Source organism: Lytechinus pictus, chromosome 8, assembly GCF_037042905.1.
Source record: "Lytechinus pictus isolate F3 Inbred chromosome 8, Lp3.0, whole genome shotgun sequence".
Lineage (NCBI taxonomy): Eukaryota > Metazoa > Echinodermata > Echinoidea > Temnopleuroida > Toxopneustidae > Lytechinus > Lytechinus pictus.
In genome coordinates this window covers 16,449,599-16,473,018 of record NC_087252.1, presented here as the reverse complement: position 1 = coordinate 16,473,018, position 23,420 = coordinate 16,449,599, and the positions used below count along the sequence as shown (strand labels likewise).

The 23,420-nt window shown below is 36.5% G+C and overlaps 1 protein-coding gene and 1 pseudogene across 1 annotated transcript; both read right to left on the bottom strand.

The window, feature by feature from the left end:
* Positions 1–8,871: 8,871 nt before the first annotated feature.
* On the bottom strand, positions 8,872–20,209 carry LOC129266281 (uncharacterized; annotated as a pseudogene).
* Positions 19,829–21,724, bottom strand: LOC129267119 (THAP domain-containing protein 10-like). The gene is made up of 3 exons (XM_054904862.1): positions 21,386–21,724; positions 20,127–20,330; positions 19,829–19,834 (listed from the first exon to the last, which is right to left on the bottom strand). Exons 1-3 carry the CDS (start codon positions 21,722–21,724, stop codon positions 19,829–19,831), a joined length of 549 nt encoding a protein of 182 aa, XP_054760837.1.
* Between the last annotated feature and the right edge of the window lie 1,696 nt (positions 21,725–23,420).

The window sequence follows — 23,420 nt, the reverse complement described above, 5'->3', positions numbered from 1 at the left end:
TAATCCTCGGGTACCCTAGGGTACGTACATTGCATTATGTTTACATATGCATGTACTTTGGTTATGTTGTGATAGACCATTATATTTTTAAGCTAGCGTGATCAGAATCTATTTTAGATTTTTTTTTAGATGTTATTTGTTTTATTTTCTTTCATTTTTTTCATTTCTGTTTTCCCTTTTAATTCTTTTCCCTTATTCCCTCTTTCCTTTCTTCCTTCCTTCATGTTTTCTTCTGTCTTTGTTTCTTTCAAATAATGAAGGAATTCTTTTTTTTTTTCTTTCTCTTTTCCTCCATTTTTCTTACTTTTCTCTTTTCTCTCCTTATGTTTTTTTTCTTTCACACATTTATTCATCTTCCCTTCCTTTATTTTAATTATTTCTTTTTTATTTATTTCAAGTAATGACGGAAACTGTTATCTGTCTTTTATTCTTTCTTTCATCCTTTTATTCAAACTTTTTTCCTTTTAATTTTTCGTTATTTTTCTTTCCTCTCAATTAATTTCTTGTTTCCTCATTTTTTTTCTCTTTTGTTTCTTCCGCTCACCCTCCCTTCCCCTTTCTTAATATATTTTGTTAACAAGTCTAACATTGTGTAGCATTTTTGTTGATTTTTTGGCCTGGCTCGGTCGATCCGATGGTACATAGTGCTTTGTCGAATTCCCGTATTTAATTTTGTGAAATCTGGTCACCCTTGCTGGAACATCGAATTTATTGTTTTTCATTTACCGCAATGAATAATCAATTAATCTAATTTGATGCATTAGGTAAATTCATTTTCCTTACGTGGGAGGCATACATGTATCATACAAATTTGTTTAAAAAATAGGACACAATTGTGATTTAATGTCATGGAGATCAATTCTTTATCTTTTGTGATATTTTTTTCTCTCTCTCCATACGTACCCATTCCTCTCCCCTCAGCGTGAACTTTACACCAAATCCCATCTCCTTATTATGAACAGTGTAAGAACTAGAAAACATTTGAAACATTCTTCCTTGAGTTTTAACGGGGTGCACAAGGTGGAATCAGGAAAGAAGAAAGAAAGGCATATCAACAACAAAAAATAATTAAAATAGACAAAAGACATTAATAAGCAGACTTGATTTTTTTTTTGTAAATCAAAATTGACAAGTTATTAACAGAGTGAATGTTAAAAAACATTAATAACAAACTTAAAATAAAACAGAATTATGAATATCAAGGGCATTTGCGAATTCTCATTATGTTATAACAAACGTGCGGTCAATATTGGGATCGTCAATTCGTTGACATGGTTGATAAAACCCTAATAAAGGGAATGAAAGGTACGTGAAAACGAATACTAGTATGACCAAGATCATACAAAGTAGACGTGCAGAAAGCGAACACCAGCAAAACTGGTTGTGCCCATCGATTTGTTATTTGGTTCTTTTGTTATTGTCAACAGTCGGGTAGAGTCTTGCTCCCCGCCCACACCTTTGATCTCCTTTGATCACATCCGCTTCCCAATTTATGACAGGATGTTCATAGAAATGAGGGGGGGAATTAATTTGTTGATGCGTTAACAACAATAAATGAGGATGTTCTTTTCATTTCGGTTCAAATCGGCTCTCTAAAACCCTCACCCTATAAAAAGTATAAATTTACCTAAATGTAACAGATAAAACAGATTTATCTTTTTGCTAAAACATCTGATTACATTACCAGCACTCTATTGCGGTTTTTAAGTTACATTGGTAGATATTCGAATTAGGAAGAGATGAAAGTGGTGGAAATAATAAATGAGGAGGAAAAAATATACTTTGTTATATGAATTGGAAATTATAAAACCAAGTCACAATTTGGTATAATACAGAATTCAGTGTTATATGGCAGCTAAAAATAATAATACATGGCATTTGTAAGGCGCACTTTCCATCTTGATTGGATGCTCAATGCGCTTCAAAGCAAAGCTATTTACATAATGTACCTATTTAAAAAAATTCTAGCGAAATTTAGCTTCAATGTTTAAACACATACCCTAGTAAAAGTATGTTTTCGAAAGCTACTGTGACGTAGTGTGTGGAATGGGTACTTAAACGAGTTAATTATCACTTGCCGACAAAGCAAGAATGGAGCAGCTATACAAACCATTCTTTTCTTTTGTAAAGAGTTTTGGTGGGTGCTGACGCAAACGCTAACTATCAAACATAACAATTCTTTTGGGGGAACAAAGGAGTCAGTCAAGCCAAGTTAAAGAATTAAAGCCCCGTCCCGGTTGCGAAATTATTTTTCCCACCGAGTTCTGGACCAACATATGAATATTCATGACTTGCGTCTTCGGATTAAGAGTACGCATGCGCGTGGACTCTGCCTCGACCAGTGCTGGTCGTAAGCATTCACGTTCAGTTGCTCAGAATGAATATTAGCATCGTCAAATTACCAGTACCCTTACATAGTTACATAGGCCTTATATATATCCAATTCTTAAACACTTATCAAACTAGCTGCCATTAATGGCAAGACATGTGCTAGGCTATAGGGCTTGCTTAGGCTAGCGCATTAACTTTACCTCAAATCTGGACCTGTCTAATGCCTAGTACTAATCAGTGTTGAACATTCAAGCCTTGGCCTTGGCCTTGAGGATTTTGAGCCTTGAAATTTCAAGGCATTTTCAAGGCATTTTCAAGGCCTTTTCAAGGCATTTTGTATTTTGTACTTTCATTTGTTTTAAATAAGTAATTATAAATGTTTCAATTGTTTTTTTTTATATTTAATGACACTAATGGCCAATACTACCAGTCACCAGTAACATTAGCAGCAGCAGTAGTAAGTGTACTAGCAGTGTCATCAATTTTAATTGTCACCATTATCAAGAATGTTCAAACAAAGAATACATCAGTTATGAAAAATAGCATTATGTTTTAGTAATGTGTTGTAATCATGACTAATGATGATAATGACAGTAAATAATAATGATCAAGATCAAGATAATAGTGCTTTGATGACAAGAATAAATTTGACATCTGACTGCAATTTTGACAACAATTTTCATACTTAAAACATAGCTAACTCTAAAGCACGATAACAAGGTTTATTTCTATTCCATTAGGATTTTCCTTGTATTACTTTCTTTGGCCAACAAGAATCTTTTAAGTCTTCATGATATTCTATAAAAGATTTGGTAAACTAGAACACAGTCTTCAATTTTGTCATATCCAAATGTCAATGGCATGATGAGCCAGAAACTTTGAGGGGCCAAGCATGGCATATAGAGCAAAATTTCTGTCAAAAAAAAGAAGAAAGCGATTGAAGCGAGCGAGTGAACAAAATTTCCCTCTCCTTCTATAGGAAAAGCTAATTTTGCGATAGATTTTTTAAAAAATAATATCACATTTACTCCATCTTTTCCTTTCCCTTCCCCCCTTATCTAAGTGTATTCTTGGTGGTGGAAGTTCTTCTTCTCTCTATCTCTTTTCTAAATTGTATATTTGTTTTGGGTCAGATTGACAAAGCAGAGGGGGAAAATGTTTACTTCTTTTTAATCATATATCGTTCAACAGTGAATTTCATGCATTTCTCTACAGTTTCAAGGAAATAAACAACGTATTTGTTTTTGTGTCAATATGGTTTCAAGAAATAATGATTAATAAAAAATAGTAATTGAATGATTAATTATCATTAATTTTATCAACAAGTATTAATGATTGATTAACTGTTTAAAGAAATAATTAAGATTTACCCTCTCCCAACTAAGGGTATGGGGTGCGCCCTGTTTACTTTATATCCTTTTGAATATAACTTTATTTGTTAGTATTCTTTATTCTGTTTTTTAAGGTAAAATAAGTGTAGAAGATACAAGAAATGAGAATTGAAATTCAAAAGTGGTTGTAAGTAGAAAAAAATATGAAAACTGACAAGAGTCCTAAAAATGACTCATTTTCAGTTTAAGCATTTGAAAATTTTAGCTTGCGCTTTGTGCTCTCTTGCCCCCCCCCCCAAAAAAAAAAATATGAAAACTAACAAGAGTCCTAAAAATGACTCATTTTCAGTTTAAGCATTTGAAAATTTTAGCTTGCGCTTTGTGCTCTCTTGCCCCCCCCCCCCCAAAAAAAAAAAATCCCTGTAGGTTTTTTTTTTTCAAATGAAATATGCCCTTTTTAAAAAAGAAATATACCTTCTTTAATAATAATACATTTTAGGTTCGAAAATTACAGATTTTGAATCGTGCTTGCATCAATTATTGTTTAGTACAGTACTAGTCCTGCTCATAGTTACAAAAATGTATAGAATGTTGCTTTATGGTTGGAAAATCACAAATCAATTATTGTACTCGTTCTCTTCCAGTTCACAAAAAATGCTTAGAGTATCCAGTTTTCAGGTTTGAATATCACAATTTTTTAGCTCGCGCTTTGCGTTCACACTTTTTATAAGGCTTATGAGATTATTTCATGTTTATGTTGTTTTATAAGAATAAAACTAAGAAGTGACTGATCGGGGAAAACATAGGTGAAGATGATTTCGGGCCCCGTCCCCTATTGGCGAAAGTCCGATCCGCCCTTGTGACACATACACACACACCGGAAAAAATGGCCGGTGCCCCCCCCCCGAAAAAGCAAGGACCCCCCCCCCCCCCAGTGCCCCCCAGAAAAAAATCCTAGCTACGCCACTGCATTGCATGGAACGTATTCTAACGTCAGGCACAAACTAACGTCAGTGATCTTGATCCTCGTCTTCCCCCCAAATTAAGGATTTCTTAGCTGAAAAAAATTTGACAAGCAAAAAAAAGATCTTCACGTTCAAAAGAGGGGACATAAGTCTTTTTTTGTTGCATTTTGACATTACAAATTATTAATTTGGCTTTTCAAAGGGAGGAGGGCACGTCCCCTGGATCAGTTGTAAATTGTCAGGGGGCAGTCTGCCCCCCCCCCCCCCTTGGTACACTAGTTGTTCCATGCTGATACAGCGTAGATCAGAGTCTAGATCTAGAGACTAGACTAGAACTAAGATATTTTTTTTAGATCTAGGACTGGTTCTGTATACGGACTAGACATATTAAACCATGGTAAATAAAATCAAATGTAAAGTTCGGAATTTACCGGTTCGAAGTTTTTAACCATGGCATTAGTCGGCTATTACTATTAGTATTAGGCATTAGACAGATTTGAGGTAAAGTTAATGCGTTAGCCTAAGCTAGCCCTAGCCTAGCACATGTCTTGCCATTAATGGCAGCTAGTTTGATAAGTGTTTAAGAATTGGATATATATATATATATATATATATATATATATAAGCCTATAAGGCCTATGTAAGGGTACCGGTAATTTGACGATGCTAATTCATTATGAGCAACTGAACGTGAATGCTTACGACCGGCACTGGTCGAGGCAGAGTCCACGCGCATGCGTACTCTTAATCCGAAGACGCAAGTCATGAATATTCATATGTTGGTCCAGAACTCGGTGGGAAAAATAATTTCGCGTCCCGGTTCACCTTTAAATAGTCGAAAATCCTTTTAATCATCACGCGTGAGCATTACTGAGTAAAACAAGTTTCATAACTAAGTACTGCAGAACTATATGGTATCCATATTACCATGAAACAATAAGCCCCTCTATTTTCTCTTTCTCCCCTTTCCCCTTCGTTTCTTCGCTCCCTTCTGCTTCTCTCACTTCTTCTATTTCCTTCTCATTTTCCCTCCATCCCTTCCTATTTGCCTTTTTCTTTAATTTTTCGTTCTTCTTTCTTGAATGAGCGGATGTAAATTCGGGATAAGTTTTTAGTTGATGCAACGAGAGCAGGAGATTGTGAGCATGGTGAGAGAAAATAATTACAAGATTAAGCGCAAGAATGTTCAATACTTGTCATCAGCGTAAAAATGGGCAAATGCGAGTTACTAACGTATTTTCTGACATGAAAATCTGGACAAATTCCCAAACTTTTCTTCCCACTTTCTCTCTTTTCCTCTACTTTTTCTTAAGTCCCACTTATATTGTCCCCTGTACTTCTTACCTTTTCCTGCGCCCTTCCTTCTCTTCCCTTTCTCTCCTTTTTTACTCCATTTTATTATGTCTCCCTTCTTCATTTTATTTAATTTCCCCCTCCTTATCATTCTCTCTTTCTCATTCTGTCCTTCATTTTCTTCCTTTGTATCTTCTTCTCCCCTTCGATTTTCAATCTATTTTCCTTTTCTCCTTTTCCCTCTTTTCTTTCTGCCTCACCTTCCCTTTTTTATCCCCTCTGTTTTCTTCTCTATTTCACCTTTCCTTATTTCTTTTCTTTACCCCCTCTCCCTCTTTCTCCTCCCCCCTCCGCTCTATTTTCTCTTTCTCCCCTTTCCCCTTCTCTCACTTTTTCTATTTATCTTATCTCTTTCCTTCTCGTCCTCAATCCATCCCTTCATTTTCGGCTTTTCTTTCATTTTTGCTTTCTTCTCCCTTTTATTTGCATCTCGTAGATCCGCGCCTGAAATGCATGTCAGGGTATATAAAAAAGGATGACCATGTAGGGAAAGAATAGAGTAAATAGTTCTAAGACGACCTCTTAGGGTCATCATCGACAAATACCTGCTCCTTGGTCAGAAACTCATTTACGATCACGACTAACCAAGTCAGTGAATGAAATAACGGACACCACGGGAGAATATTCATATACATGTATAGGAAAGGACCCTTTACGCTGGTGCCAGTGTGTAATCGAACACAATAAGTAATTCGGTGAAAAGCCTAAAATCCCAGTTATCAACCCAAAACTTTGTAATTTTCATAACAGATTTTATCCACAATAAATTATCGAAAACCTATGCTTGATATGAGATAAAATCACATGCAGTCTTGAACGAATGTGTCAAATCAGACCTCCTCTTTCGACCAAGAATGCACGGCCGAACATCCTAGGGAAACACCCTAGGATAGACGCGGGCACTATCCTCGGGCGCTCCCCTAGGGCACTCATGCCCTAGGGGAGCGGACGCGGGCGTCTTCCCTCGTCCGCTCCCCTCAAATGTCCGCTACGGGCTACCGCGTTCGCCCTAGGGGGCACTGTGACGTTTCCCGCGGCCGGCACTGTATGTGCAAATAGTCCGTATTCAGAATAACAAGGTTCTATTATCGGGTAAATTCAAGCGATTTTCCTTGTGAAGTACATGACATTTGTGGCTTCATTCACAACCTTCCTTCTAAATTAAAATATATATGTAATGTCAAGTTCTAGAACTCTTGTGAAGTTTGGCACCAATATTTATCAAAGAAAGAAATGAGCTCAATAAAGCATACATGAATAACAATTCCATGAATCACTATCCTAACCCTTACCCTACAAAATTTGCCAAAATCAATTGTTTTCTGTTATTCTCCACATTATTGTCTAAGCAGGGAAATTGGTCCCAACCATAATTATACACAGGAGTGGACTGTCTAAAGTTACCATTCTGACCAGAACAGGAAATACATGAAAGTGTCAGGTGATTTCCCCCTTAGACAACCCAAAATCGTCCCAAAATTCCTCAAATGACAGAATCGCCGAAAAATCTGCCCCGATTAAAAAATAGTAATTTCACATTATGCAGGTAGAGTAGCCCCTAAAAACGAAACATGAAAATCATTTCCTACCCTGGTTCTGACACACAAAAACTAATATCAAAGATAACATGGTAGATGACAGAGAGTCTACGCATCTATTTGTAGATTTAAAACAAACAAACAACTTAATTCTTTTGAATTGAAATTAAATATGGGAGTATTTAATTAGCATACATATGTAGTATAAAGCATGTCCCCTTCTGAATGAAATACTAAACCTTTCAAAGAAATTATGAACCTTGTGTTGCAAGGTTATGCCTTTATTATAACATAACTGTTAGAATTCAAGATGAACAATCAATACTGACTTTCTTTTTATCACTCTGTAAATCAAGCTACATAGGGATGTCTCAAGTGATACCACAAACTAATTGTACATATTTCTTGATGCTGTACCCTTCTTGCATTATCACCAAACTAAGCTTACACATTTACTGGATTCTATGTCTTTCATTCAACACAATATAAAGTCATTCTTACTAGATTTCTTTATTTCGACTCTACATCCGAAATACAAAGAACATCTGTTAAAAACCTGTTTACACATTTTCAAATATGACACTACTTTAGTATATATCAGGGAATCATGTTTCACTATATACACCTTAACAATGTTTCTTTTTGAAAAGCAATTTCCTCTCAAACTTATGAAGGTCGAAACTTAAAACTGAATATTCAACCGCAATTACTGTACTCTGTTGAATCTTGTATTGACATAAATTCCATACCGTTGAGAATTAAAATCTTTTCTTCCTAACATCGAAATCATGGCAGCCAAAAATAATAACCCCACAAGGTCAAGTGCAAATATAATCTGTATCTTCAACATCTACATGCCAGATAATTTAAAAAATCAGACTGCTACATTTCATTTTTCAAATTAAAAACACATATTTGTTACTATTATCTTTAAGACGTTTTGAAAATGAAGCCCAGAATTCTTGACATTGAAATTAAATGATGACTTTGCAGTTACAGAAATTGTTGACAAATCGCCATGATTCTTTATTATCTTTCAATAGGTACATTTTTGTCCAAATGAATTATATGAAATACAGCTAACATCAAAGCTTAGGAATGTTATAACCATTACCTTTGTTTTTAACCTGATAAAATGTACTGTATAAAAATGTCTAGTATATTGATGAGACTTTTAAACAATTTTAAAAGAAACCATTTTCCATCTCAAATTAAATCAATTTGTTTTTTATTGTTTATTGATGACAATTCTTGTATAAGAGATGAAATAGGCCAAATCAAACTGAGGTGATGAAATTCATTGTGCGGACAAAATACTTGTTGATAATGGAAAAAATAATATGTAAGTTCACATCTGAGGGCAGCACAAGATCATTATAAAAGTGAACAACGGTTTACATCCAAACTACTGTAACTTCAGATCATGGTAGAGTTCATCAGCTATTTCTGAGTAGAAGAAAATCTGCTGCGATGCTGTTGAATTATCTGTTCCCTAGGTGGATAGGTGTGTCCACTAGTCAGTGATGGTGGTGACGGCCGTCTTGCAGGAGGTGATGCATTGCTATCGTATTCTGAAATGTCAGCCATGAGTTCACCAACATAGTCTAAATACAAATGGAAAAACATAAAAATACACTTTGTTTTTGATAAAAGTTCTTGAGTCTAAATAATCTTACCATCCTTTCCATATCTTCTTTGTATCTTGGTATTGGATGTATCATTTGCAATCAATACTCTAATAAATGATGTTTGTATATACCGGTAGTTAACCTTGGCAAAGTTGAAACTTTTAAAGTGTGCTTCTCTTTATATTCTATCATTTACAGCAAATTTTCATTTTAAGACAAAGGTATTTCTTCAGTCTCAATTAAACCAAGGTACGTTTCAACCTATTTTAAAGTCTTCTTGTAAAATTATGTAAATTATACCTAAATTTCAAGTAAAAGTCTTCACTTACTGTAGGTTCGTGCTTCTTTGATAGCTTTGGCAGTAGCAGCTCCTGGTTTGTACTTTGGCTTGTTGATGGCATAGCGAGCCTCCCCATCCTTTGTGGTCGCCTGCTTGCGGTCACTGTTTTCGTTGAAGTGCAATGCTGCCAAATGAAGCCTGAAATGGGAACAAACTACAAAATAATCTATATATCTAAGCAAACACACTTCTGACAAACAGGGAGGGTGAAAAATTATCATCCATGTAATAACACATCAGTAAAAGTTTACATTATAGCAACCACACACGATCAGATTTTCTAAGAATACAGCTTTTCCTGTTTTTAGTTTTTAAAAAGTACCTATGTATCTGTGTGCTAATTTGCTGTTTGTTCCATATAAAATCCATTGCATTGACTTTTCAAAATCATTCACTAAAAATGGGGAATGACTTGCCTGCTTAACATTCCATGATACTTGTATGACCTCATCTTCGGAGCAAATTGATTGATCACACTATGAAACGATTCAAGGGATGAAGTTTGCTCTCCAGAGGACATCCTCCTGATGTCCTTTACCAGGACTGTAGCGAGTAAGATGTCCTCAAGCTTCTCAGTAACCAATGTGTCTATTTCAATATGAAAGATAAGTCAATGATAAACAGGATTGTTGTTATAAAATTTATCAACACAAAAAGTTAATCCATTAGCCACTTTGCCATAATGCATGAAATATATTACTTGGAATCCAACTAAGTAATAAGCACACTAATGAAAATTGCTATAAATTAGAAAAATAATAGTAATTACTACATTAATAGTACAATAATACTAATATAAAAAGAAACAATATCTGAGCCAGTAGAGCTTCCCTTTATTTTCATCCACGAGAGGGGAAAATAAACTACATGTATTTATATATGCTCTTGAGTATCATGATTAAAATTAGAACATGCTGAATTAAATGATTATGCACTTACGTGGTTTGAGCCAGTTCTTTTGTCTCGCGCCTTCAAGGTTCCCATGGAGGCATGCAGGGAACAGCTCCGAATGGCCCTCATGCTGATTCTGTATATGGTTCACCAGGGATCCCCATTTCGCTTCTTTGAGGTCACCTTCCCCATCCTTCGTTGATGATGCCACCCAATAAAGATGATTTCTGATGCTACTCTCCCAAGCAAGCAGATCATCACAGTTTTTCTGCTTTGCTAAAGCATGCACCTTTTTCTGGACAGCTGTTGGACCAAAGAAAATATGTTTCAAATTAATTCAGTTTAATAATAATAATATAGAATTTGCATAGTGAACGTATCCACCATGCTAGGTGCTCGTATATTATCCTGGTTTTTAAGTACCAAAGTCTTGGCAAAAAAATTAATACATATACATATAGTCCGGCAGCCCAGGAGGTTTATTCAACCGAAAGCCGGACAAGCAAATGACCCCATAGCTGGATGGCATGGACCCTGAAGTTTACAAAAATGCATTGATGCCGGGTTCTATCCGTGGTCTTCCTTCCGAAATGACGTAATATATGACGTCACTACAAAATGGCCCTATTTCACCATTTTTTAGACATTCTACACATAGCATGAAGTCAAGGGGAAATATCTCAGCCAAATCATGCTTGTTTTGTATGAAACTTTCAAAATATATTGTTCAGATAGTGCACAAGAGATATGCAAAATTTCACGAACAGAAATTATAGTTTACATATGCAAATTACGTAATGAAATTTGCATATCATTAGTGTGGGAGATTTCTTGCATCAAACATTGTCAAAAATCGAATCAGAAATTCATTTTCTTTTTTAATGTAATTTTTTAAATATATTTCCTCTCAAGCATAATATCATTCTCTTTATCTATATCTCTACTTTTAGAAAATATATGCCAGTAATTGGAAATGACATTATAGACTGTGATTTCAGCCCACTTTTCAATATGATGCGCACATAGAAATCATGCGTTTTTGGCCTATTTTTATCATATAGCTGAGGTGTGCGAACGATATGCCTACTTTATTGATGTTTCCTGCATTTTGCATGATATTAAATCTTCCAAACAACATATTTTCATCTTAATTATGTCTCTGCTAATAAATAAATTACTTCAGCAAAGATTGATTGCCCACTGGGCAGTCTATAGGCTACGTTTTCAGCCTAGTTTTCAACAACGAACCTATACCATGTATGACTGCATCGTTGTAGTCAAGTCGGAAAAGGGGGTTCCTGTCTACCATCAAAATATTTTTCACTCAACGTTTTTGTTATTGCCTGAAGTGTCTAGTTAATGAATCTTGATGTTCTCTTTGCAAAATCGTGTCCAACGGGGTTCAAAATTGATATCTTTTGCGGCCCTCTTGGACTTTTTTTTAATGAAAATCAATTATTTGTCAGAGTCTGACAATGGGACAATCTTAAATAAATACGCATTTCAGTATGATTTGGATAGTAGAAATCGGTTGAAATTGTTTTCTGTAATAATATATTTTGAAAAAAAACACAAGAATGTATAAATATAATTGAACCAAGATAATCATGTGCATTGACATCTATCTGTTTTTATCTTGCATCGCATTTGTTGATGTGCCTAACATGCAGAAAAGTCATGTAACGTGCTTAGCGATCGATATAAAGGTATGTATTACTTGTATCATGTGTATGAGGGTAAAAGGCATTTTCTACACAAAGCAACTTTTATAATAATGAAATCTCTTGAAAAAGATAGAGGATCGAGGCATTGCTCTGCGTTTTCATTTTGCATGCAATTACTTTCGGGCACCTTAAAGCATAGTCCCACAAGAGCCAGTAGAAGGTTACATACCACACCCTTATCCGTAGCTTGACTATTATGATATCGTGCTTTTCGGAGCCCCCAATGTGGCAAAATTTTGTTTTGGGTATGTATTTTTTTCTTTTAAATCACTTAGAGACAAAAGAGTAGGTTTTTCTCTATCAGCTACATATAAAGAAGTTAGGACATAGCAAAGCCTACCCCTCAGGGGGCTGCCAAAGTCACCCAATCCTTTTTTGTATTTTGCCAATTTCTCGGAAAATTCGTCATTTTGGAGAACCATTGAGGCAAGAGGTGTTTCTGCCTTGCAGTAAAGCCCTTGTTTTTGTTTTGTAAGCACATAAAGATGGCAAAGTATGATCTTCTTATCAGTTACATATAAAGATGTGGTAGCACAATGAAGCCTTCCCCCTTCAGGGGCTGCCGAACTCTTCCAACTTTTACGTCTATTTTCCCTCTTTATTGGAAAAATTGCAGTGTTTGAGCCCCCATTCAGGCAAAAGGTCATTTCTGCTATATAGCTATGCTAGTTTTGATTTTGGAAACCACTTGGAAATAAAATAATAGGCTTTTTTTCTATCAGCTACATAAAAAAGAGTGCTGGCATATCGACTTCTTCCTTCTTCAGAGGCTCCAAGATTGGCAGATTTTCCCATATATTGGAAAAAATATGGAAAAGGGGTGGGTGACTTTGGGAACCCACAGAGGGGATAGGCTTTGCTGTGCAACCACTTTTTAGCAGCAGGTAGAAGAAAGCCTACTCATTTAATTCCACGTAGTTTCAAAAGAATAAAACTGGCTTTACTATATAGCAGAAACATTTTTTGCCTCAATGGGGGCTCGAAAATAGCATTTTCCCATAAATAGGTAAAATATGGAAAAGGGGTGGGGGATTTCGGCGACCCCCTAAGGGCATATGCTCCAATATGCCAACACTTCTTTAGATGTAGCAGATAGAGGAAACTCTACTCTTTCGTCTCCATATAGTTTAAAAACAATAAAAATTTGCCTTACAACATAGCAGCAACACTTTTTGCCTCAATGGGGGCTCGAAAATAGCATTTTCCCATAAATAGGTAAAACATGGAAAAGGGGTAGGTGATTTCGACGCTACCTTAAGGGGGTATGCTTCAATATACTAGCACTTTTTTATATGTAGCAGATAGAGGAAACTCTACTCTTTTATCTCCATGGAGTTTCAAAAGAATTAAAGTGGCTTTATTCCATATCAGAAACGTTTTTGCCTAAATCGGGGCTCCAAAATAGCATATTTTCCCATTAATGGGCAAAATACGTAAAAGGGGCGGATAACTTCAGCAGTCCCCAAAGGGGGTAGGCTTTGCTGTATCAGCACTCCTTTATATGTAGCAGATAGAGGAAACTCTACTCTTTCGTCTCCATATAGTTTAAAAATAATAAAGGTGGCCTTACTACATAGCAGCAACACTTTTTGGCTCAATGGGGGCTCGAAAATAGCACATTTCCCCATAAATAGGTGAAATATGAAAAAGGGGTGGGTGATTTCGACGCTCCCTTAAGGGGGTATGCTTCATTATGCTAGCACTTTTGTATATGTAGCAGATAGAGGAAACTCTACTCTTTTATCTCCATGGAGTTTCAAAAGAATGAAAGTGGCTTTATTCCATATCAAAAACGTTTTTTGCCTCAATCGGGGCTCCAGATTAGCATATTTTCCCGTAAATGGATAAAATACGTAAAAAGGGTGGGTAACTTTGGCAGTCCCCAGAGGGGATAGGCTTTGCTGTACCAGCACTTCTTTATATGTAGCAGATAGAGAAAACTCTACTCTGTTATCCCTGAAGTGGTTAAACAACAGTAAAAGTGCCTTTACTGCAAAGCAGAAACGTCTTTTCCCTTCAATGGGGCTCCAAAAATGTAGAATTTTCCAAGAAATGGGCAAAATACGAATGTCAAGGTCAAAAGATAAAGATATGACTTTATGTATTATTTGGAGCCTAAAATAGAACCAGAAAGGAACACGATTTGCAATTATCGGCTTAAAGTCACCATTAGTATTGAAATGACACACAAGTGAAAGTGGGTGTAAACAACCTATAATAATGGGATATCGGCGGATTATTGAATTTTTGTGTGGATTTCAGCTGTATTTTCAAGGTCATTGTCATGTAAGAACAATTAATTAATACTATATCTTCCAAGTACTCATTATGGACTACCAATACTGCAAATATCCATATGATCAGGCATTTAGTCTGTGAGAAAATCAATTTTGAAATGTGTTGTAAAGCTCACATGTTGTGAATATGCTAATGTTAGGGCATTTATAGCTATTTTTAGATCAATGTCAAGGTCAAAAGATAAAGATATGACTTTATATATTATTTGGAGCTTAAAATATAACCAGAAAGGAACATGATTTGCAATTATCAGCTTAAAGTCACCATTAGTATTGAAATGACACACAAGTGAAAGTGGGTGTAAACAACCTATAATAATGGGATATCGGCGGATTATTGAATTTTTGTGTGGATTTCAGCTGTATTTTCAAGGTCATTGTCATGTAAGAACAAATAATTAATACTATATCTTCAAAGTACTCATTATGGACTACCAATACTGCAAATATCCATATGATCAAGCATTCAGTCTGTGAGAAAATCAATTTTGAAATGTGTTGTAAAGCTCACGTGTTGTGAATATGCTAATGTTAGGGCATTTATAGCTATTTTTAGATCAATGTCAAGGTCAAAAGATAAAGATATGACTTTATATATTATTTGGAGCTTAAAATAGAACCAGAAACGAACATGATTTGCAATCAGCTTAAAGTCACCATTAGTATTGAAATGACCAACAAGTGAAAGTGGGTGTAAACACATTTTAACGCCCTATCATTACGGAAAATTGACCCGATTTATTGTTTTTGATGATTTTCAGCTGTGTTTTTCAAGGTCATTGCAAATAAGACAAACTATTTGTGATGCATATCCTTTTAGTACTCATTACAGACTACCATTACAGACAATACCAGTGATTGCTCCCTTTTCATTTTGGATTTATCCTAATTTGAAATGTGCTGAAAACTTGTACGTGTCGTTTTACATCGATTTTGGGGTGTTTACGACCATTTTCGAATGCGTAAACCAGCTATTAAACATTTCGGTCACAAAAAATTTTAAGTATCCCATGAAAATATAGGTAAATGTCTATCAGTATACAGAAATTGGGGTCGCACTTGGATGGGACGAGGGGTGATTTGTGACCTTGAACTTGGCAACTTTTAGAAAAAATCCAACTTTGAGGGCGCCCTACAAGAAATTGACACGCATGGTAGGGCCAATTTTTTGTAGGTCTGTTGAGCAAGTCATAGTCTTCAAATATGCATAATATTGGGTTCTAAGCTAATTGAATTTGGAAGTTATGAGCCTCCAAACATGCACCCAAAAACATTGACTTGGACGCTTAACACCATGTTCGGCGACCTTGTGCGCAATAACGGCTGGTCAGATCCACGTCTAATTATATTGTGTGTGTTAAGACTATAAAGTTCTTCCAATTTACAGAAAATTAGAACACTGCGTCATCAAACTTGGCTCCAGCAGTCAATCAAAAATAGCTAATTTTATTTAAACTTTATTGTTTGACCAGACATTGGTTGCTAAGGGAGGCCATAACTTAGCAACCGTTTGACCTTGGGGCAAAATATTTCATTTTTTTCCGTCAGACACTTGGGGGAACATTTGGTGCGAGTTTAAAGAAAATCGAAGGGGGTCGGGTGACAAATTGTCTAAAAATTGGTTGATTTGACGTGGATTGACCCATATATATATATGAGTCAGGAAGAAAATACACCTCAACAGTTGCCAATCTAATGAATAAAAATGTCAGGAATATAGGACTTCTATATATGACCGGAAAAATTATCTTCTTCTATAAAAGAAGTTGAAAAATAAATTTATGTTGTATGCATTCATAATTGGACAGTAAGTATGCTTTCCTGTCATGTATAATTTTAATTGTGAAAATTTTGAAAAAGTAACCCATGAATGCAGTGAGAATCCAGTTGTCCATGAATTCATAATCAGATGCAGTGAACTTTGTAAAATTTAGTGCAAATTCCTCCTTAAAAAGCTTCATGATAATTCTTTATATAAAACTTTTCATGTCCATCATTGTTACTTTTATTGGTGAGGTATTTTGGAATTAACTTAATTGCAACTAGTGTGGGATCATACATGTACCTTCAGGGATATCTGATTCATTCATTGTATTCATGCATTACATTCATACAAATCAAATTTGACAACACAACAAAGAATACCTCCTGATTTTCCACCCAAAATATATAATTTGGGAAAAGATTCATGTAACATTTTCATGTAAAATAATACACTTATATTTCACTGTGAATGCATACACAGCGTACAGATATGAAAACTAAAACAGCTAAAACAAACATATACTTTGCGAGATGCCAGACATCGTAGGTGTGGAGTACTGCAGGCGAGTTTAGCCTCACATACTTAGCGAGCCCCCGATGTCTGTCTGTGATCAGTTTCCCCATCTCTAAACCATTATTGGCCAGAAATCCTTCGAATCTTCTGTAGCCCTCAAGCTCCATGTGGTAACTAGATTTTACCTCATTGCTCTGAAATAAATAAAACAATGCACACATTCAGTAATCATACATGTTGAGACATGTATCCTTAAAATAATGTGCCCGTAATACTTTTATTGCTATTAAGAGAAACTCACACTCATTTTAATTGGAACTTCTCTAGTTATACCTATATTGTCATATATGATTGAGCACTTGGACTTTTAAAAAGACAGTGTAAAAATTACCTTGTATCGAGTTCATGCATAAGCAACCCATGCATTTTTATACTTCAAGTAGTCTTTTGTCAATCATGGCAGCTTACTAATGATTTACAACAGCACAAATATAGGTTTAGTATTGCTGGAAAAAATATACTCTTTCAAATTAAATTTTAAAAATCTATCAAGTAATTAGGCAATTTTGAATACAAACTCTCAAAATTTAGTGTTCTTTCCCTGGAATGCACTGTAGTAGGAGAAATTTATGTTGATCTCTGATACCAATGAGAAGAACTTCAAACTGAAAAAATATTTCAAAAATGTTGATTTTTAATGTCATAAATATTGCATACCTGAACTAGCTCCAAGTCAACAATCTTGTTAATGCTTGGATCCAGTCCAGTGTATACTCCATACTTGGCAGAATGTCCTGGACTATCTGCCCGACCATCTCCTGCGATGGTCAATGGTTTGCCTGCCCTTTGTAGTCTTTCAATGACCTTCATCTGTTCAACAGCCCACTTCTTCTCAATGGCAGGCTGCAGTATGGTCTTTTGTATACCATAGAAAGTTTGTTCTGCAATGCAGGCCACCTTCAGGTGACCTAGTACTTGTTCCATCTTGGCCCAACTTCCACCAGCTAACAGGAGAGAAGCTGCCAAAAGAACATTCCCAGCAGGCCTTCTCTCAAAGTATGGCTGGCTCTCCCATTTCCTGGTACTTCCACACGTCAGGCACTCAGTTGTTATAACCAGCATCGTCCCGATTTCCCGCTTTGTCTGGACTAAATTGCCTGATCTGCATTCTTGACAAAGCCTCAGCAGCTCCATAAGATTTCCCTCAAAGATAAGGTACTTTCTTTCATCCTGTGGACGGGCACGAACACCAGGTTGCATTACCACTGCAGGGGATCTTCCAACACGCCTGAAAATAAAATGACAAAAAAATAAATAAAAAGATAATGACTATAACAACAATTTCATTTGCTCATCTACATGTATATTGACACTAAAAAATGTAACATAAATTGGACATGTAACACACTTACGATTTGCATAGCCTTTTACGGGGTTTCTGGGGAGTGCTCAGATATTCCGAAGACGATGAAGATTCCGGCTTGTAGTCAGATGACTCTTTCTTCTTCTTATCTGATGATGTCTCATCAACCAAATCGTCTACTTCCATCATCTCTTCTTCATTTTCCTTTTCTTCTGCTTTCTTTTTTTCAGCCCTCTCTTTCTCTGCCTTCTCTTGCGCAGCCTTGTCTTCATCTTGCATTGCCTTTTCTTCTTCAAGAAAGTTGCATACAGTCCCTTTGGTTCTTGATGCATCTGTAACTTGAGGAGGTACATATTGAGTGCCCATATCCTTCACTGTCACTGTCTTGGTCATTTTAACCTGGGTACCTGCAAAAGACAACAAAAGATAATTAATAAAAATAGTTTGTATCTTTTGTCTTTATCCAGCCAAACTGAACCCTTAAGTATCTCCAGGCCACCTGGACAATTACCCACTGAGAGAGGTGGGTGAAGAGCTGCCATGCCTGCCCCACATCATTTAAAAATTAAAAATTGTGAAATTTTGGGCCATTATTCTCCTGCCCCCCTCACCTTAGCAGAAACTTCACGCTGACCCCCCCCCCCTCCCGCCCCCGAGCAGAATCCAGCATGACAAAGAAATAAATATACATATTTGACAGGACTTTTTGTGTTCTGCTAATGCAAAATTCCAAATTTTATATCAATAACAGAATAAAAATGAAAATATTATATTGACAGCCTATTACTTCATTTTGAAACTCACTGGCATTTAGAAGATAAATAAAACCAATAAATTCCAACTTACTTTTTGTTCTGTAATTCTTTGCATCAGAAGACTTTGCAAGTTGTCCGACATTGGTCTCAAGTTGCATGTGAATTGGAGCTACATACTCCTAAAAATTCAAACAATTTTGAAAAGTAGATATAAATCATGATTATTTAATTTTCAATTTTGCGTATTCACATATGAAAATCATTGAAATAATAATAATTGAAATTCAAAACTATATGATCATGACATTTACATAACAATAATTAATTGCAGCAAGAAGCCAAATAACAAATTTTGACAAATGAAATTATTGCATAGCATAACATAATAAATATGAAAAAACAAATCAATGACAATTACCAAAAAAAATCATATCATCAATACCCAGAAAATCAATGAAAAGGGCATGCAAAGCATTTACCAAATTCCTCTAAAACACACGATACAAGGTTTCATAATCAATGTAAAACCAATGTCAATGAAAATATAACAATTATACATCATAACAAAAATTTAAAAAATCAAGGATTGATTGCCAGAATGTGTATAACTGAGGGAACATCACTAAGGAAGGTAGATAATCGAACAAGAAAATATTAAACGAAAGTTAGATTATACCAAGGAACAGTGGCGTACAGATGGGAGGGACTGGGGCACTTGATCCCCCCCCAAAAAAAAAAATTCACAACCAAGAAAAAAAGAAAGGAAAAATAGAGGGGTGAAATATAATATTCTCTGAATTATGTCAAAATCTATCACTAAACAGATATTTGCAATAAAAATTGTCAATTTTTTGCTTGCTCACAACCTTTTAAATTTTCCCCACAACACCATTCACCATTATTAGCTCATTACACCACTGCCACATAATTTATGAGAATAGAAAACAAAAAAGACAAAGGATTAAAAAAAGAAACACTCCGGGAATAAGAAAAGAAAAAGAAGACACAAAAAGAAGTCTACAGGAAACAAATGACTAGATCTAGAGGCAAGTAAAAAAAAAACATAGGAAGAGGGCATCAGAGACATGTATAATTTGATTGACAAGTGTAAAGAGCAGGAAGGACAGTCATTCATTTACTCTATTTCAGGTGCAAATCTCGGGGGATGGTGTGGGTATACCCCATAAAATTTGAATGAAAAGACCACACCCCGTAAAAGTCTGGATCTGTGCTGCAAGTGTAAAAAATGAGTTTACCAATAGACCAATAGCTCTAGAGATGTCTGAAATGAATATCAGCTAGATGTAAAGTGTCAAATCATTGTTTATTTACCTCCTTTGTAATCCAGTAGCTGCAAGCTGGTTCATCAAGTAAATCCGTCTCACACTCAACACTTGGTACAGTCAGCTCAGTTGTCAAGCTTTCCTCATTCTCTGAAGCTGTAGACCAGTGGCTGCATCCTGGTTCATCAAAAGATTCGAATCCAGAGACTGGTGAATCTAGGGCTGTGGTCTCTGAAAGGGCTTCTTCCAAAATCTGTATCAAACAATAAAATGAAAAAGGAAAAATAAAAGTGACAAATTGACAGTAAATATAGAATCTAGGTGAAAACCTTTTTTTTGCATGTTAATTTTCTGGCTGACAACTTAAATATCGACCTCAAATTTAGGTGACCTTTTGCTTGTCAAATTTCCAATGGGTAAAATGTGCCACCCCTTTTTAAAAATCCTGGATCCTGTAGCACCTCATAAAATTTCAATTCTGGATCCACGCCCGGTGAATATGAAGTGCAATTACAAATTCAAAATTTCATTCACATCTAGCTCTACGGCAGGGGCTGCAGAAACGGGGGGGGGGGGGGGGCATGAGGCAGTTGGAACAATCCTGTGACCTGAGTCACCTGACAGTTTATAATTTTTCTTTCCTTTCTCTTTTCTTTCTTTCTTCTCTATGGGGGCGCAGATATACAGAGTAGTGGGGGATGTCGTACCCCCACACCCCCCTTTAGCGATGGCCCTGATTCGACCCAGTGGCGTTTACAGATGGGGCGTTTGCAAGTCCCAAAATTTTTCAAGACCAAGAAAAAGAGCGAAGGGTGAAATATCAGGGGCCGCAGAAACGGGGGCGGGGGGCTGCGGTTGAAGCCCCCACACTTTTTTCCAACACCGTGTACAAAAACGTAAAAATTACCATATGATTACAATTTTTTGCATGGTCAGCCCCCCCCCCCCCCACTTTCAAAACCATTCCGCGGCCCCAGGCTGAATTCTGAAAAACACAAATCACACAAGAACCATAGGCCCTAGCTATATTGCAATATATGAGCCATCAAGGCTCATCCCGATGTAATTGGGACAAGATCTAAATTAGATCTACTCATCTAGATGTTATTTAGTCTGTAGAAAGTCAAGAGTTTTTTGTATTAAAATAAAATAACATCACACAATCAAAGACTTTGTCACTGTTTTCACTGCAAGTTCAACGCTAACACTTTGATTTCGAACTGAATCTTGATCTAAATTCTAAAGTCGTTAGACAATTCTAAAAGTAAAATCCAATTTTCCAACTTCATGAAAAAAAAATGAACTTACCCGTTTCCTTTCCCTCTTCTCGACAGCAGACCTTGTTGGCACATCTTGTTTCTTTGAAGGCTTTACTCCAAGCCTGATCGTTGGAACTGCCGAGTCTATGAGCTTGCTCCTGACTTTCATTCCAAATGAAGAATAGAGACCAGTATCCTCAAAATCTTCTGCGGAAAAGTGGTCACTGCAGATGGTGCTCCAATCACTAGGGCCACGCCAGTCGGCCCGCGTGAGTTTTACCTTGGAAATCCACAATTTCCGTAGATTTTCATCCTTTGGAAATCGATGTAGGCTCACATCATCCTTGGGGGTGTTGCTGCAACCAGCAACTATACACCGATTTGGCATTATTATTATTTCGGATTCGAAAATCAATGAGTCAAGCGCACGAGAGAACAATCACAAAAGGCAACGAGCGATGGAAGTGTGGTGCCGGTGATGCGGAACGAGCTGTCCGGGCGCGGCCGGGGGTGATGGGCTAGGCGTGGCCGTACGATGCTAAACGCGCTGCTTCTCCAACTTTGCCGTAATTCTGCATCTGGGGCCCGTTGCAGAAAGAGTTGCAATCAATCGGGCATAATTGTACTTGATGCCCCCAGGGGACATCAACTTTTTTACCTTGATTCGTGGATCCTCGACCGACGTACCCGTACCCTAGTCTGCTATGCAGACTCTGAATGGCTCGTGAAGTGGGATCTGCAGCTGGTTTGCGAACCAGCCTGAAAGGGCGAGCGAAGCGAGCCATTTCTGCAGGCTCTAGTAGACCTAGTCTGCTATGCAGACTCCTTGAATCAGCTGTGATACACACACTGCAGATGTGGGTCTACAGTTGTAGACTACCCGTACCCGACCCTGTTTATCATCGGCGAGTTGATATCCATCCGCGCGTGGTTTGGTTGATCGCGCAACAAATAAAGTAATTGGGGGCATCAAGTGCAAGTAATATAAGAGAGACGAGCTATAGCTCTCAAGGTTACATTAGCTATCAAGGTTAATTTTGCCAACAAGGTTAATTTTGGCTACAAGGTTAATTTTGTTGAAATTTTTGGGGGCATCAAGTGCAAGTAATATAAGAGAGACGAGCTATAGTTCTCAAGGTTACATTAGCTATCAAGGTTAATTTTGCCAACAAGGTTAATTTTGGCTACAAGGTTAATTTTGTTGAAATTTTTGGGGGCATCAAGTGCAAGTAATATAAGAGAGACGAGCTATAGTTCTCAAGGTTACATTAGCTATCAAGGTTAATTTTGCCAACAAGGTTAATTTTGGCTACAAGGTTAATTTTGTTGAAATTTTTGGGGGCATCAAGTGCAAGTAATATAAGAGAGACGAGCTTTAGCTCTCAAGGTTACATTAGCTATCAAGGTTAATTTTGCCAACAAGGTTAATTTTGGCTACAAGGTTAATTTTGTTGAAATTTTTGGGGGCATCAAGTACAAGTAATACAAGAGAGACGAGCTATAGCTCTCAAGGTTAAATTAGCTATCAAGGTTAATTTTGCCAACAAGGTTAATTTTGGCTACAAGGTTAATTTTGTTGAAATTTTTGGGGGCATCAAGTGCAAGTAATATAAGAGAGACGAGCTTTAGCTCTCAAGGTTACATTAGCTATCAAGGTTAATTTTGCCAACAAGGTTAATTTTGGCTACAAGGTTAATTTTGTTGAAATTTTTGGGGGCATCAAGTGCAAATAATAGAGAGATTATTCTCTAGCTATCAAGGTTAATTTAGCCAACAAGGTTAATTCGTTTCGACGATGTTATGAAGGCTTGCGCGGCTAGAAAATAGAAAAGGAAAATTTGGGGGCATCAAGTACAAGTAATAATAGAGAGTTTATTCTCTAGCTATCAAGGTTAATTTTGTCAACACTTCTAGGATTACTCGCCGGATCACTGCTTTCATCAATTTTGGGGGCATCAAGTGCAAGTAATATAAGAGGATAGATGAGGAGGCAAGGATGCGAGCTCTTCTAGATGCACCTGTTTGCGCATTTGTACTCGCATCTCATATGGGGTGCGCTAGCGCAAACCAGAACTACTTTCTAT

What these genes read in the sequence shown, in the direction of transcription:
- LOC129267119 (XM_054904862.1), bottom strand. Translation starts at nt 21,724, where the DNA reads ATGCCAAATCGGTGTATAGTTGCTGGTTGCAGCAACACCCCCAAGGAT. An exon ending in AGAAGAGGGAAAGGAAACGG is followed by an intron (nt 20,331 to 21,385) that starts GTAAGTTCATTT and finishes TGTTTGATACAG; the next exon opens with ATTTTGGAAGAAGCCCTTTC.